This window comes from Barbatula barbatula (genome assembly GCF_947034865.1).
Source record: "Barbatula barbatula genome assembly, chromosome: 7".
Taxonomy (NCBI): Eukaryota; Metazoa; Chordata; class Actinopteri; order Cypriniformes; family Nemacheilidae; genus Barbatula; species Barbatula barbatula.
In genome coordinates, this window is record NC_136770.1 from 24,068,021 (window position 1) to 24,083,737 (window position 15,717).

General features: G+C 39.5%; 2 protein-coding genes across 5 annotated transcripts in view; one reads left to right on the forward strand and one right to left on the reverse strand.

Annotated features, from left to right (window-relative positions):
• Positions 1–734: 734 nt before the first annotated feature.
• Positions 735–7,072, reverse strand: dctn2 (dynactin 2 (p50)). 4 transcript variants are annotated; one of them, XM_079460847.1, is made up of 15 exons: positions 6,856–7,072; positions 6,012–6,080; positions 3,375–3,471; positions 3,240–3,301; positions 3,069–3,167; positions 2,798–2,958; positions 2,570–2,720; positions 2,428–2,493; positions 2,319–2,357; positions 2,155–2,232; positions 1,835–1,906; positions 1,650–1,752; positions 1,410–1,501; positions 1,230–1,328; positions 735–1,145 (listed from the first exon to the last, which is right to left on the reverse strand). In XM_079460847.1, the coding sequence occupies exons 1-14, from the start codon at positions 6,889–6,891 to the stop codon at positions 1,242–1,244; spliced, it is 1,212 nt and encodes a 403-aa protein (XP_079316973.1). In that variant the 5' UTR covers positions 6,892–7,072; the 3' UTR covers positions 735–1,145; positions 1,230–1,241. The 4 variants fall into 4 exon arrangements, with proteins under 4 accessions (XP_079316973.1, XP_079316972.1, XP_079316971.1 ...); XM_079460846.1 differs by having other exon boundaries at positions 735–1,328; positions 6,856–7,033; XM_079460845.1 differs by lacking the exons at positions 6,012–6,080; positions 6,856–7,072 and adding an exon at positions 4,513–4,759.
• A 992-nt stretch (positions 7,073–8,064) lies between these two features.
• The window catches only part of kif5ab (kinesin family member 5A, b), a gene marked incomplete at its 5' end in the record, with an annotated part of 16,447 nt that continues 8,794 nt past the window's right edge, over positions 8,065–15,717 (forward strand). Inside the window, 7 exons of the mRNA XM_079461062.1 lie at positions 8,065–8,193; positions 13,449–13,536; positions 13,845–13,918; positions 14,003–14,107; positions 14,227–14,275; positions 15,040–15,095; positions 15,520–15,611. Coding sequence (XP_079317188.1) covers positions 8,065–8,193; positions 13,449–13,536; positions 13,845–13,918; positions 14,003–14,107; positions 14,227–14,275; positions 15,040–15,095; positions 15,520–15,611 — 593 coding nt within the window. The remainder of the gene's footprint in view (positions 8,194–13,448; positions 13,537–13,844; positions 13,919–14,002; positions 14,108–14,226; positions 14,276–15,039; positions 15,096–15,519; positions 15,612–15,717) is intronic.

Here is a 15,717-nt window from a genome sequence, read left to right on the forward strand (position 1 = left end):
AGTTAAATCACAATTACATTTAAAGGGAACCTTATATCAGTTCAAACATTTATAACGTTCTTCAGTTGAACACAAAAGAAGGTATTTTGAGAAATGTCTCAGCTGTGTTGTGTTCATACAAATAAAAGTCAAACGGGTTCAATGTTTTTTTTTCTTCGAGATATCTTTTGTTTTTGGTGAAACTTACAGCTGATTCAGCAAGTAAAATAAAGACCTGTCTATCGCCACTATTAAAAACCTTTTCTGCATAAGTTATTCTTCCTGCTTAGTTTACTTCAAATAATATAATATGTGTTTTAGTTAAATGTTTGGTGTGTGTGGGCCTTTAAGATAAAATCACTAGGCGATAAAAGAAACTTAAATCTTAAAAACTAGTACAGCATTTCTGTAAAGCTGCCATGAAATTATAGATTTACAATATATAGTCCATATAAAACAACCGCTCTCTATTTTCAAGCATTAAAGAAACATTTTATATACTTTTAAAACTTAATCGCTTTGTATCTGACCTTCTTTAGAGGGCTGCTTAAAAATATTACATTAGTATTGTGTAATGTGTATTTTAGTTTGTTTTTTCCTAAACAAGAGCTACAAATTACACTAAAGAAATAAAAAAATTTGCAATCACTGGAAGTGTAAACACGATTTAAAAGTAGTGAAATCTGGAAGCTCATCAGCCAGATGTAAAACCCTCTAATGTGCTGACAAACTGTTCAAATGAAACACTGGTTTTTGAAAGCATGTTTAATTTTTGATCACATCCAGAGATGCTTTTGAAATTCTATCTTGGAAAATCATAATCATAACATGTGGAACGTTGCACTTTGCAATAATACATTAGTGGTTACAAGCAATAACTGATGAAAACAGGTTCAGTTACACACAGACCTGTCCTGTATATACGCAACATCTGCTCGCCCGGATCTATCAGAAATAACCATAGCGATGCTACACAACTAAAGACACTACATCATTCTGCAAACAGGAGTATGAATTAAGACATTGCCACCGTAGCTCATTGTATTCTGTGCATTTAAATAAGTTACAGTATCTCAATGAGAAACTCCTCTCAGCTCCACAGAGAGACTTCAGGTTTAGATGTTCTGTAGTGTGACATTTGGTCTCAACCTTCAACTGCATTTCATCTATTTTGAAAAACAAAAAGGACATATGAGGAAATGAGCTTGACCACAGCGGACGGGGATGAGTTCCTCATTCACTCTTCTCACATAAAAGAGCTTTTATTTGGAGAGCTTCTTCATTCTCTGATCCAGGGTTCCAAAGTTTTCCTCTACTGCACCCAGGTTCTCCTTCATGGTTTGCTGGACCTACGAATGAAAAGGAGAAGATCAGGTTTATGAAGAAAGATTGTAAGACCATCACTCACTCACACACACACACACACACACCTGTGTTAGAAGAGTGGTGTTGTCCTTCAGCGAGTTATTGATCATCTGTTGTGTCGTATCCAGGTGTGTGAGCAGCTGACCGAACTGCATCGCTGAAAACACAAGTACAGTAAGGAGACTGATCATACAGTGACATAACAGCCACATCACATCGTACCTGTAGACACAAACATGCATCTCACATTATGATCTGAAATATGAGCTTCTGCTCAAAATGATGTCGGAGGAATGACGTCATACCTTGTTCGTGCAGCTCTTTAACGGCCATTAGACGCTGCACCACCTGCGGCAGTGAAGTGGCCATCGCATCCCACTTCTGAACGACATCGTACAGCTGCGACACCTGCGCCACACAGACACGCAACCATTATTCTGATGTCATTGCTTCTGCGATCTAGAATGACATCATCAAACAGTGTGCTGACCTTATTCTGGGTTTCAGCGTCTTCGACGGCCGCCTTGTGCTTTGCTATTTCATTCATCTTCCCCAGAACGCTCTGAAACACAAGATGTATAATTGCTCAGGTGTTTAAACCCCTTCACAGAAAATGTTTTGATGTATTTGCACTATTGTTTATTGTTGACAAATAAAGTTGCTTTAAGAGATCTTTACAAATGTGGCATTTGGAAAAAACACTTTTATTCTGTCACATTGAACTCATGTTCAATTTCACAAACTGATGGAGACTTTTTAAGGTGGCACATTTCCCCTTTTGAGAGCATCCTCGTGTGTCGTCGTGGTTACCTGTAGTCTCGCTTCAACCTGGTCCAGAGTGGCAGTGTCCAGCGCATTGACCCGAGCCTGGAGAATTTCAATAGTGTCCTACAGACCAACACACAGCAACTTGTGTTTGATTATTTCTGATAAATGTGCTTGGAACAAAATAAATAAATCAAACTAATCCTTACCGTCAGACTGGCTCCCTGTACCCCAGCGCTGAGAGGACCCTGAAACACACACGCGGATTAAAGACCCTGCGATATACATCAGCATACACCCGCTAGTGAATATCTGTACCTGCTTATCTGACCCTGAGCCCACAGACGTCTCCAATTCAGCCAACCTCCTCTCCAGGTCAGCGATCTGCAGTCACAGAACAAAAGAAATCACCTCGTCACGTCTCGACCATCATCACCAGGATATTTCACGAATGCTCTACCTTGGCAGACTCTGTAAACTTCTCTTGCTCTGGTCGGCTGTGAAGCTCGTACAGAATCACTCCGTCTGGGCCTTTGGGTGCCACGGTCTTGCTCTCTCCCGTGCCACCGCTCCGGACTCCCCGTGCCACCTCCAACTGAGTCAGCAAGCGTCTGCACGCATCATAAAAAAACTCAACACTTCTGTAGTTTACCTTAGAACTACACGAGAGATCAGACGTCTCACTCACTTAGCGAGAGCTCCGTCGGGGTCAGTGAGACTGATGTTAGCGTTGGGTCCGAGAAGAGAGTCCAAATGAGCAGACACCAGCTGCTGTTTAAGCTGCCCCGCCTGCTGAGCCAAAGCCGTCGGAGTCAAACGCTCTTCTGCGCTGTTTTCTTTAGTGGTGACCTGCATCACACACGCACACCACAGTCAAAGTCTGAAGACATCTTTAGTGTGCAGACTGTATTCAGATGGTAGGAGTATGAATGCTCTAACACACAAGAAAGGGTTCACACCTGAATTTTCTCCACATCTTGGCAGAGCTCATGAATTTCATTGACAAGTCGTTGATATTTCTGCTGAGGAGTTTCCTTCAGCCCGCAGCCCTCAGCCAGCTGGAGAGCGAGAGACAACGTGTGAACATCAGAGTAAACACTGAGACCCATCAAAAACATCCGCTCACTCACCAGCTCATAATCTCCAGACTCGTAACCCACCCTGCGACTCTTACTGATGCGTTCTGAGAAGTCTGCAAACAGACACGAGATCATAAGCAAAGTCCTTTAAGAAAACACTGATAAGTCATGATGCGCTTTACTCACCCAGACCCTTGGTGCTGATGTGTTTGTCTTTAAATTTGTCGTAGGCGGCGTTTGGATTAACGACGATGCGTTCCACGCTGTCACTGCACAACTCTTCCTGCGAGGGCGGTTATGATCAATTATTAACAGAAACAAAAGCAGAGACACGCACTCTTCACGCTGCACCATGCGGTGGATCAGCAGCGAGGGTCTTCGGAAGCTCTGATTGGCTGAATCATTTGTGATCATTAAGCCCCGGGATACAAAAGGGGCGTGGCTTACAGAAAACGATTTCTGATGTGTTTATTTAGGTACCGTGAGCTCAATTTTGTATGAGCTCCATCAAGAAAGACAACTTCACACAAATCATGCATCAGTACCATACCAACACATTTATTCAGTCAAACACACACACACAGATTTAAACTGACAGCAAATCTCTACAACACCGCAGGCCAATTGAAAAATAATTTGATCACACGAAAACGTGATATGCTTACCCCCGTGCCAACACTGCCAGGGCATCGTGGGTGGGTGCCAGGGTTCTGCTAACGTGTTTGGATTAGATTTTCCTGTTTCTAGAGTGTTCTGGGTGGATTCTTACGGAACTAAATCCTATGATTTTAGGTTAATTCATGTGTGTAGCAAAAACAGTGCACTGCAGGGTTATTATTGGGTTTCTTCTGATCACTATGAAGCTGACGAGACATTTATTTTGAGGAAACACGAACACACACATTCACAGACGAACAGTTAGCACAGGGTGAGCTCACACAGGATTTGGACACTTTCAGATTTAATTGTCGGAGGCTGTCAGACTGAAGGGTATTTTTACCAGTGTTTACTTCACAGTTTGCCACTCTCAGGATGTTCCACATACACACGGCTTTAATTTCAGAGAATGATCACGGTGAAGTTAAAGCAAAGAGGGACGAACGAAGGTTCTCCCCCGTGTTAATGAACAACACCACAAAAATACCCTTCCACATCCCCCGGCCTACAACACGTGTTGCAGCCAATCATATGAATCTACATATTAATGCTGAATGTGTGATGAGTTCACAGATGCACATGCACAGATCACAGGCAGGCTTTCATTACGGGATCTGATTGGCTTAGAGGAATCATCAGAGGTTAAAGGGGAATCAGAAACTCTTACCAGCTCCTTTGGGTCCCCAAAGACAGTTGGAGCAAATAGAGAGAGAAAGAGAGGGAAAGAAGAGGGGAATGAGGAAGAGAGAGAGACAGAAATATTAATAAAGTTATCATATGACATGCACAACAGGAGCTGGTGGGACGGGGAACAGACTGTTGTGTTGTATCACTGGATGGACGTGCGAGTACAGCCACAGGGCAAAGTGTTTGCTTAATAGATGCTTATACTGTTAGCCTAAATAATGCGATACGAAACGAAACTCACCACCCATAACAATACCACTTCTGCACCAAGACGTATCTTTGAGAGCAATAAGGCCTAAACACCTATTACAGCATTACTATAAAAAATATTTCCAGTTAAATTACAATGAAAGCATAACTATGTCTATAAATGACACAATTTCAGCCTGATACTTCATTACTTATAGAACCCAGCCAAGTAAAAAAATCACTGTGTCTTAGGGGCTCACTGAACATCTCTAGATGGAAAGCAAATAAAATCAGGACAACTTGGGTCAGCCGATTAAATGTATAAACTCTGTCATCGATGATCTACCCTCATTTCAAACCTGTATATGACTCTTCAGTGGAACACAAAAGAAGATATTTTGAGAAATGTCTCAGTGGTTTTGTGTTCATAAAATGGAAGTTAATGGGGTCCAATGTTGTTCGCTTATCAACGTTCTTCAAAATATCTTCCTTTGTGTTCTGCAGATGAAAGAAACCCATACGGGTTTAGAATGACATGAGGATGAATTTTTAGGTCAAGTACGTGGAGTTCTAAAGAGGGAAGCAGATGTTAGTGACAGAGCGCATCTTAAGAGTAGGAAGTAATGTTGAAACAGTCAACGCAGCATCACATTCAAAAGCTGCTAAACGCATGCACGCACACACACACACACACACACACACGCCACAGTCAAATTGTTCTTCTACACAACTCAAACAGACACACTTCACAACCTCACTAACTTATTGTTACAAAATAGACATGGACTCACAAACAGCACTTTAGTATAGAACAAAGGTCATAAGTTGTTTCTCTAACAATGGCGGATCTGTTATCGCAACACCCTACAATTATACTCAAAATAAGTCAATATTAGGATCATTAATAACCAACATATAACATCTACAAACATATAAATTCCCACTTTGTGGTAGCGTACTAGATTACACACACAAAGGCAATGGCACAAATCAATAATACACTGTTTATAAATTAAATTCTACATCAAATGTATTCGAAAATCGATGAATACCCCCCAACGCTAATTGCACCGTTGCCCCTGATTGGAAAACAAACCAAGGCAAGAAGATTTCAACCCATGCAGATGCTGCGATAAAGAGCAAGGGCGTCTTACTTGCACAAACTAGCATCCAGAGCAGGTCGAACAGCAAGGATTAGTGGATGCCGGGGAGGGAAGGTTTCATTAGCTCACACACGAGTCAAACTGTACTCAGATCAGCTCATAACACCAAACACACTCACACACTCACCGACTCAAACTGGGCCTGGTCATCCTCAGGCAGATCACTGGTCTCGTACACATCCGGCTCATTAGATGCCTAGAAGAAAACAACAAACACACAGAGAAAAACGTTATTGCTCAGACGTATAGCTCATGAGATTGGACGGAGTTGTCTGATGTGTTTCATTTCGATATCAGATGCTTGTTAAATTGCTTGAGGCCGAATTAAAATAGAAACAACTGTTTAAATACATGAAAAGTATGGAGATCGAGATCTTCAACAACATTGACCTATAAGTGCAGACTTGACACAACTCAATGATGGACAACGCCCTTTACAAACAGATCGTTATTATAATCCCTTCCTTATAATACACGAATAAAACACTATATAACCTACATATAAGAAAAGGTGCTCGCTTTAAAATCAACATTCGTCCATTTTATTCAATTAGCATCTTCCGCAAACACGAGCTAGTCATCACTAACCTTACCTCACCCAACCAATTCAGTCTTTATAACACACAGACAACAACATCAGCATTAACAACGTGTTTAAATGACAGCACACATTCATTAAAAAACACAACACCGCCATCATGACAGCGGCTCGTGCATGTAGCATCACTGCTAACACACATCCTGAGGAGATCTTCATTAACACCGGGTGCGTTTATTCACGCGTACCAGAAGCTGACACACACAACACGACATTATTTGTATATATTAGTCTATAAACAACGATTTAATGACAAAAGAGACCGTTCGAGTGACAGTTTATTGAACGTCAACCGTTAACGTAACTTGCGCTAATGCTAACGCACAAACGCTGTTGTTATTGTGGTTGTTTACGCGCTAAATGAGTGACTTACGATGCCCGGCAGGTTGGCATACTTCGGGTCAGCCATCGTATCGCGTTACGGACAGACAGCGATGAAAAAAACGATATAAAAATTCAGTTTCCGTCTCGTCCAGGGTGGAGTGCGACTGAGGGGACGGATGAAGCCGATGACTAGCGCACTAGGGCCGTCTGCCACAATGACAGCTGACGTCATACAAGCGAAACCTCGCGATATTTCGAGAGCGCGTACGTGCTTTTACTTTAATTGTTTATTTTACAACATCTCTGTTAAAAGTTGCAATGAAATACGACATATGTAATAGGATCATTCACGTGCAATTCAGTTTGTTTAAGTGAAAATAGAAACGTGATACCCATAGTGGCCGAATGGCATATTTGCAAAATATAAAACGATTGTTTTTGTACGAAACATCTAAACCAACAACTCAGTTTTTAATAAAGCAGTTTATTAAAGCAGTCTATTTACCAATTAAATAGAAATAAACACATTTTGTATGCTTAAATATATGCCTTTTCATATTTTAATGCATCTACATTTTGTTTTCGCTCCTGAAAACAATTATTGCTTAGTAATGATCGATAGGAGTATATGGGACAGGTGATCAGACAAGCTATAAATACATAAACCAGCAAAACACCGACCTGACCAGTACAAACCACTTAAGACCAATGAAAACCACCTCTGGCATTGACAATTCTGATTGAATTAAATGTTTTTAATTTCTACTTAAACCTTAAAGCCGGTACACAGATACATAAGAAGGTCTTAATTTACGGTTATCGTAGTATTTGGCTACAGCATATGTTCACATGATCTCTCGTGGTCCTGATGCGAGGACTCGCCACGCCCCCGACCAAATACAGACCAATCGGAGCCGACCGGTGCCAGGCGCGTGTTTCTCCGGACCCCTGCGACATCACGCTGCACATCTGCAGCACAAACACACTTACAACGCACAACATCGACGGATCTCTTCACAAAATTATCACCTGCTCCAATCACACGTTTTTAGGGGTCTGGGTCCATTTGCGAGATTTGTCATTCGCCGCAGATTCATCACGGATTCGTTGCGCACACACACTCACGCTCTTCATCAAACGGATTCCTAATCCTGACTCAGAAAAGCCGTTCATCCACAGAAGATCGCCAGCATTATTTATAGACCCGAATTAAAAGAGACACAACCGGCACTGTGGTGTGAAACTCCAGCATCGCAGGATGGCTGATGTCAGCTCTGAATGCAACATCAAGGTGTTGTGTCGTTTTCGACCCTTGAATCAGTCCGAAAGTCTCCGTGGGGACAAATTCATCCCCACGTTCCAGGGAGCTGATACTGTCATCGTTGGGGTGAGTTGAGATGAGCTTTCTTTGTATGTTTAATAAAGAACGAGCTGTTTGTTTGTAAAGTGACGCAGATGGGCTCGAAAATCAAAGTTTCAGTTTCAAACACCACCAGATGGTGATTTACATCTTCAATGAAATGCTAACAGGCTCTGCATACTGAACACTTCAGATATGTGCATCAGTTGTGATATTATGTAAATAATGCATAAATACAATATCAGAAATTCATGAATGGGTTAAAAACGTACATCTATATATAACTAGATGATAGATAGATAGATAGATAGATAGATAGATAGATAGATAGATAGATAGATAGATAGATAGATAGATAGATAGATAGATAGATAGATAGATAGATAGATAGATAGATAGATAGATAGATTCATGCCCAGTATATTAAAATTTGGATAAATTCAGCTCAGAATAGTCCTTGATTTCTCCTTATTAATTTTCATACACACGTACCTTCACCCACAGACTCGACATGCTTCAGCAGCGAGCCTCATACAACACGCATGATAAAAACACGGTGCGACTTTCTGTGGATGTCCTTATGACTCACAGTTAGACGAAATACAAAACATGCTCTGATTTGGTGGGTTGCACCAATATGGATTATGATTTAACTGAAAAAGATAAAGGTCTACAAATTCGGTGTATCAGAACACAATGGCACACGCCATGCAATATAAAAAAGGAATAATTGTTAAGTAAGTGTAGAAAACTAAGTATATTACACTTGGTCTGTCACTTGGGAAAAAATATTTGAAGTAAATAGATGGCAAAATGGTGTGACATGGTGTGCAAGCTTATGCTGCTTACTTTAAAACTTGAGCCTGGATGAGACACACTGCTGAAACTCTTCTGTGAACAGACACATTTATCTGCTCAGCAGTAATACAAAAATAATCACGGCAGTTCAGTGCTGCAACGGCAGACATATTGAGATTAAAGATAATGTGGAGACAAAGAAAATACATTTGTGTGTGTGTGTGTGTGTGTGTGTGTGCTAGTGAGATATGTGTGAGCGCTCGTGTTATTGATGAATAAATGGGTCATTGTTATTTAAATGATTTAAAGACTAAGAGGAGGGAGGAGTGATATTGTGGACACAGGACAACAACCTTCCAAAGAATATACAAATGATTTAAACATGAAAACAAAAAAAGGAGACCTGTCTTTGCTGTAAAATGTCTTAATAAAATAATTCCATATATTTATTATATTAGGATATTGTGTGCAGATATTAACAAATGACAAGAGCAATACAAACCAGCTCTCTTTAATTCTGGGCTGTCAGCATCAGCGGGTTTTCATTACAAAAATATTAAGATGAACACGCTGAGAGTCCCTTGAAGCATTGGGTGTCATGCGTGTAGATTTTCGTTGCGCTGCGATCTAATTGGTTTAGATTCTGACATGTGTCAGGAGAGAGAGAGAGAGCGCCCGTATGCTTTCATCACGTTCACGGCCTTTCATTAAGTATACAGCAAACAAGCAGAAAGTCACGCTGACATGCACAATGCTGCGGTTAAGAGTCTGGATCAATGCAGTCTGTTGTGGGTCTCTGTGAGATATGTTCAGGTCAGTAGTACGAGGTTGTGTTTATGTTCTCTGTTATAAAGAATTGATTCAGCACAAATAGTAAATACCGGTGACTAACACAAAGGCCCGTGAAAGATGAATTACAGCTGCCGGTTCAAAAATAATAAGAATGTTTGGATGTGTGTTTCCATACAGATCCTTTTTCTTTTATTTATCTTTGTTGTGAAAATAGTTCTTAAGACTACGAAAGAGTAAGATCTTTTGATTGAATGGTTCATTGGGGAACCAAACATCTGAAACTGTTTGACTAATGAAGCACTTTGTCATAATTCTGTCCACTAGTGTTCAGGATGTGAATATAAGTGTGGTTTTCTGAGTAATACGTCTCATAATCAGTCCTTATTTTCTTAAGCTTGTTTTGTTTTTGGAGATATTTTAGAGATATTTTATGTTGGTCTTTCATTATGGTACTTTGGATAAACCCTTCTTTTAAACATACGTACACACAAAACCGAGAAACCTATTCCTCGCATAATGTCAGACAATTATTTGCCAAACCTCAAGAAGACCAGAAAGAGCCCGGCAAAGTGTGAGAATGAGCCACAAAATGGAGGTTAAGAGAGAGAGAGAGAGAGTTTCTGGAGCTTTGCAGACGGATCAGTTTTCAGCAGTAGAACATAATCACAGCTCGATAATGCCTCGGTCTGACTGACCCCAGAACAGCTCTAATGCCGCTGAAAACAAGTCCCGATCGATACTCAATACAGATACTGTCTGCAGGTGTCAACTTACATTCATCCAATCGCAAAGTGTTTGTCAGACGACTACAGTCAATTTACAGTAGTGCCCCTGACGTACAATCTCATTCATTTTATAAACTTGATTTATACTCTTTGTGAAGAATGTGTTATTCGTGACCCTGGACCACAAAACCAGTCATGGGTCAATTTTTTTAAATTGAGATGTATATGTCATATTCTTAGCAACTACCTCCTGCTCAGGACCAGCTCATAACTTAAACCAGATGACACGCTTCCAAACATAACCGGCATATGTTGGTTTTTCCAACAGGGTTGTTTGTGATCGTGTCACACAACACCAATATGGATCTGACGTTCTTCTGCGCTCCGGATGATATATTTTCTTCTAGGATTGGATATGATTCTAATGGCAAACCCAGAAGACTTTGAAATGCTCACTGAGCCGTGATCTGTGTACGAGAGCGAGCACACATGGACACACGCGTGTAGTGTACACTTCCCTCCTTCTGTACTCATATAACCATCACACACACGTGACACTGCACACGAATGAAGAAGAATATAATAAATCATCTTCGGAAACGTTTGTGAGCGAAATATTTTGGATTAGTTCATGTTGACGCATTCATCTAAATGAACGGTGTGTGTTGTTGAAGAGCTTGTTCAGGTGTTGTTGTGCAGTGTTGTTTGATTCCCGTGTGTAAAGGATCTCCCTCCGTGGCCATTTATCTGTACATGGATGATCTTCTTCAGGGTCTCAGCAGATCATGTCCTTACAGAACACTTTCTCATCTCTATCTCTCTCATCTTTCCAAAGAGACTCTCGTTCTCACCCTTTCATTTCCGCTCTGTCCTCGGCCGTTCTTTCGTTTCTTATTTCTCTTCAGGACAAAAGTCTGCGTCTTGAATGCTAATAAACAAAAGCTGTTCTTACACCTCGTATGAAAATGCACTCACTTTCTGCAGACAATGGAAAGCAAATTCAGATTAAACTCGACAGGAAATTCAATCCTGTAAATCTGTAGGTGGAACTATTCTTAGTTGGTGCAGATGAGGAACAAAAAGCATGACGTACAGCTCCATCATCCACTGCTGCTGTCTCTCAGTTTGTTATTTTTATCACATGCAATGTGTGTCTATATTTAGTTCTCACAATAAATAACTGGAGAGATGGATTGATGATTGGACTGAGAAAGAAAGAAATGTTATTGCTCAGATCAGATGTAATATTCGCTTTCATTGAATTTCTCGCTTGTGTTTCATTTAAGTATCAATTAAGCGTCAAGGTCTTCTTCTTAAATTGCTTCAGGAGAAATAAAAACAGAAAGAAATGATTTGTTGAAGAGGATGGAGGTGAAATATATCAGGATTTGAGTACATTTTGAGTTCATATTAAGATGTAATGACATTGACTTTCGATTGCAGCCGAAACAAATCTGAGCTCAGATTGAAACATTGTTGAGACTTTTCTGAAACTAATGGAGACATTTGTGAGATTTCCGATTTAATAGATTTGCCCTCGATTCATCTTTGTGATGTTTAGTAGAAATAATTGAGATATTAATGACTTTTCCCCCCTATATTCCTCTTAATGTCAATTTCAGTTTATATCGGAGCATTTGACATCCAGCAGATTATTTGATCACTTTAAAACTGTATATTCGTAACCGTATATTATTTCTGCAGGCTCAGAGCGTGTCCTCAATTATGAATCTTGTTTATGATTTCTGAGAGAGCAGAGAGAGACCTAAATTGATCAGTGTGATGCTCTATATAGAGCCACTAAAGACGCTCAGATTCTCACAAATAAAGGTTCTTGTTCAATAACCTTTAAAGGAATAATTCAGCTAAACATTACAGTTCTGCATCATTAACTCATCTTCTCATCACATGTCTGGCTTTCTTTCTTCCGCAGAACACAAAAGAAGATATTTTGAAGAATGTTGCTAACCAAACAACACTGAACCCCATTGACTTCCATTGTATGAACACGAAACCACCTAAACATTTCTCAAAATATCTTCATTTGTGTTCCACAGAAGAAAGAGTCACAAACAGGTTGGAACAACATGAGAATTTGCCGGGCTCTAGTTTGAGTTTGATGCTCTTATGAGGATATAACAGGTCGTTTCTGCCTCACGAAAAGAGCAAAGAGAGACATGAATTAATGATTGAAGTATTTAAAGGGAAGCATACGTGTGTGTGTCTATGTTCAGTGTGTTGCTTCGCCTCTGCAGTCACGTGTAATGAGAACAGGACTCCTTTATGCATTTTTAAGCATTTAGGATTGCTAAAGGTCGATTTGAAATATTCATACAGTATGAATTTAACAAGCTCTCAGTATTTGGTTTGTTTTTCTAACTTCAGCAATGGATCAAAATCTGACGATCGTGTTCTCCAGCAGAACATGAGGATGGGCCTGAAGTTACATCTGATGTGTCTCAATGGAAACACGTTCGACGTTTTGGCACAAAGATGTTCCTGATCAAACAGAAATTCAACTTTACGAGGGAACTGATTTGTATAAATGTTGTAAATCATACAAAAAAGCATCCATTAAGCCCCGCCCCTAAATCTAGACCAGACTAAACATACAGTAAAATAGTGATGAATTGCTGTTTAATTGTGTTCGGTATTCAGAAAGTCTCAAACTGCATATTTCATTTCTGACCTAGAAAAAGTCATCATTTCTGTCTTTCATGTCATTTCTTTTTATTCAAGCTACTTAAATATTCTCTCTAAAAGATTTCTAATGTGGTCTAAATGTGGTCTTATGCGTCCTAAACTTAACTTCAATAACGAATCAATAACTGTTGAGTAGCTTTCATTTGATTTCACACAATTATGATATAATAAATATCAATATCAATTAAATTGTTGTAATATAACCAAACACAGAGCGGAAGTTAACTTATATAAATGTAATGTATTTATGTTTGTGTCTTGCAGGCCAAGCCGTACGTCTTTGACAGAGTTTTTCCTGCGAACTGCACACAGGAGCAGGTGTATAACGCCTGTGCCAAACAGATTGTCAAAGGTATCAGCTAAACGAATGCCTAAAATAATCATCAAACTAAAGCATTATGGGTCATAAAGAGCATATATATATTCATATTTCGCTCAAACGTGAGGTGAGTGATTGAAGATATCTACAATCTTAACTATGGAGTGTGAAGATATTTTTATAAGTATTTTTTAACTGATCCCGGACTGAGAAAGAGGAACAATTTGCTTAAATAATATATTGTAAAGCATCTAGCAATGTTCTGACCTCCAGTTAATGGAGATGGGCTATTTCTATAGCGGTGTTTGTCTTCTCCGTTGACTCTGTGTTTCTCTTCTCAGATGTTCTGGGAGGCTACAACGGCACCATCTTCGCTTACGGACAGACATCTTCTGGAAAAACATACACCATGGAGGTACAACACACTTCTTTTTCAGCATCATGTGATGGATCGTCAAAGGGTCTGTTTGTTAAAAATCTCCCTCTCTCTGTGTGTCAGGGAAAACTACACGATCCCAATGGCAGAGGAATCATTCCCAGGATTGCTGAAGACATCTTTAACCACATTTACACTATGGATGAAAACCTGGAGTTCCACATCAAGGTGCTGACCATGAATTCACACACAGGTTTATATTTATATATTGCCTGCCTCATTCATATTTATTCTTGTTTATATTTATATATTGCCTGCCTCATTCATATTTATTCTTCTCTCTTCAGGTTTCCTATTTTGAAATCTACATGGATAAAATTCGTGATCTGCTTGACGGTGAGTTTTAGGATCAGAAACCAAAACGACTTCATGTGCAAATTGAGTTTCGCATCTTTAGCCTTTAAAAATAATTTAAAATACTAAATTAAAAAAAGAAATGAGAATAAAGGAGAACAACACAAACATGAGAGTTACAAATAAACCCAAAGCGACCAAGTTGCTTATCTGCATTGTATGAGTCACGAAGACATTTTAAGGGATCACCCTCAGATTTATCCAAACCTGTATTAATGTTTTTGTTCTGCTAAACACAAAGGAAGGTATATCAAAATAATTTCCCCATTTAATGCCATAGTTGGGAAAATAAATCAAGTCAATGGGAGATGAGATCCGTTTGACATTCTTCCGAATATCTTCCTTTGTGTTTAGCAGAAATGAATCATTTTTGGGTGAACTATCCTTTAAAACAATACCAGCAGATTGAGAAATGAGAAGAGAGGCAGATAAAGAACGACAGCTGTGAGGAGATGAGATCTGTCGCTCTGTAAAGTCGAGATTATCTTTATCTGCTGAGCCCAGATGACGTCAGTCTCACAGGATCTATATTTCATTCAAAACAAACCAGCCTTCAGCACGTCCCTATTAAAATAAAATCAGATTTTTGTCGCCTTTACTGTTTGTTATTCATCTAGATTCTTTCCATTCATCTTCTCAAAAAAAAAAAGCTCAAAGTCACATGAATATATGAAGAGTACGAGATGACAGAATAGCGTTTGGGTCTTTTGTTTTGTTTTATTCATTCACATCTCTCTGTGTTTCAGTGAGTAAGACAAACCTTGCCGTTCATGAAGATAAGAACAGAGTTCCGCATGTGAAGGTGAGTTGGATGGTTTTTAAGAACATGACGGATTCGAACTCACTGATGTCATTTCACATCTACAAACGCTTGCCAGTTTGAATGCCGGGGTGTTCATGGATTTTGAACTCGGGTGTTTTCTTCAATATAAATGTTTTATTCACGTGCCAGTCGATTCAGATTTTTCAGAAAACGAATCGCACAGACTATATTTAAGAGACTGATGATATGTCTTATCTCCATGTGTGAATAAACACAGCTGAGATATTGAGACACAGCTGATTTATAACAGACTCTCGTTCTCTAAATGTTTAATGTGTCTGAGGAACGCAGCTGAAATCTGCTGATAAGAATTTTATTCTTACAACATTAGACAGATACAACACCTGCTATTAGATTTATCGACTGAATGTGTTTATCTGTGTGTGTGTGTGTGTGTGTGTAGGGATGTACTGAGCGTTTCGTCTCCAGTCCTGAAGAAGTGATGGATGTTATCGATGAAGGAAAAAGCAACCGGCATGTGGCTGTTACAAGTTAGTTTTGTTTGGATATATATAATGGTAGTATGATAGTATTCAGGGTTAGGTACCTTATACATAATTATATGACAATGACAACATCCGAGGTCTCATTGCAACAGTAA

What these genes read in the sequence shown, in the direction of transcription:
- dctn2 (XM_079460845.1), bottom strand. Translation starts at nt 4,629, where the DNA reads ATGTCATATGATAACTTTATTAATATTTCTGTCTCTCTCTCTTCCTCA. An exon ending in TTGGGGACCCAAAGGAGCTG is followed by an intron (nt 3,472 to 4,512) that starts GTAAGAGTTTCT and finishes CCGCCCTCGCAG; the next exon opens with GAAGAGTTGTGCAGTGACAG. An exon ending in AAGATGTGGAGAAAATTCAG is followed by an intron (nt 2,959 to 3,068) that starts GTGTGAACCCTT and finishes TGTGTGATGCAG; the next exon opens with GTCACCACTAAAGAAAACAG.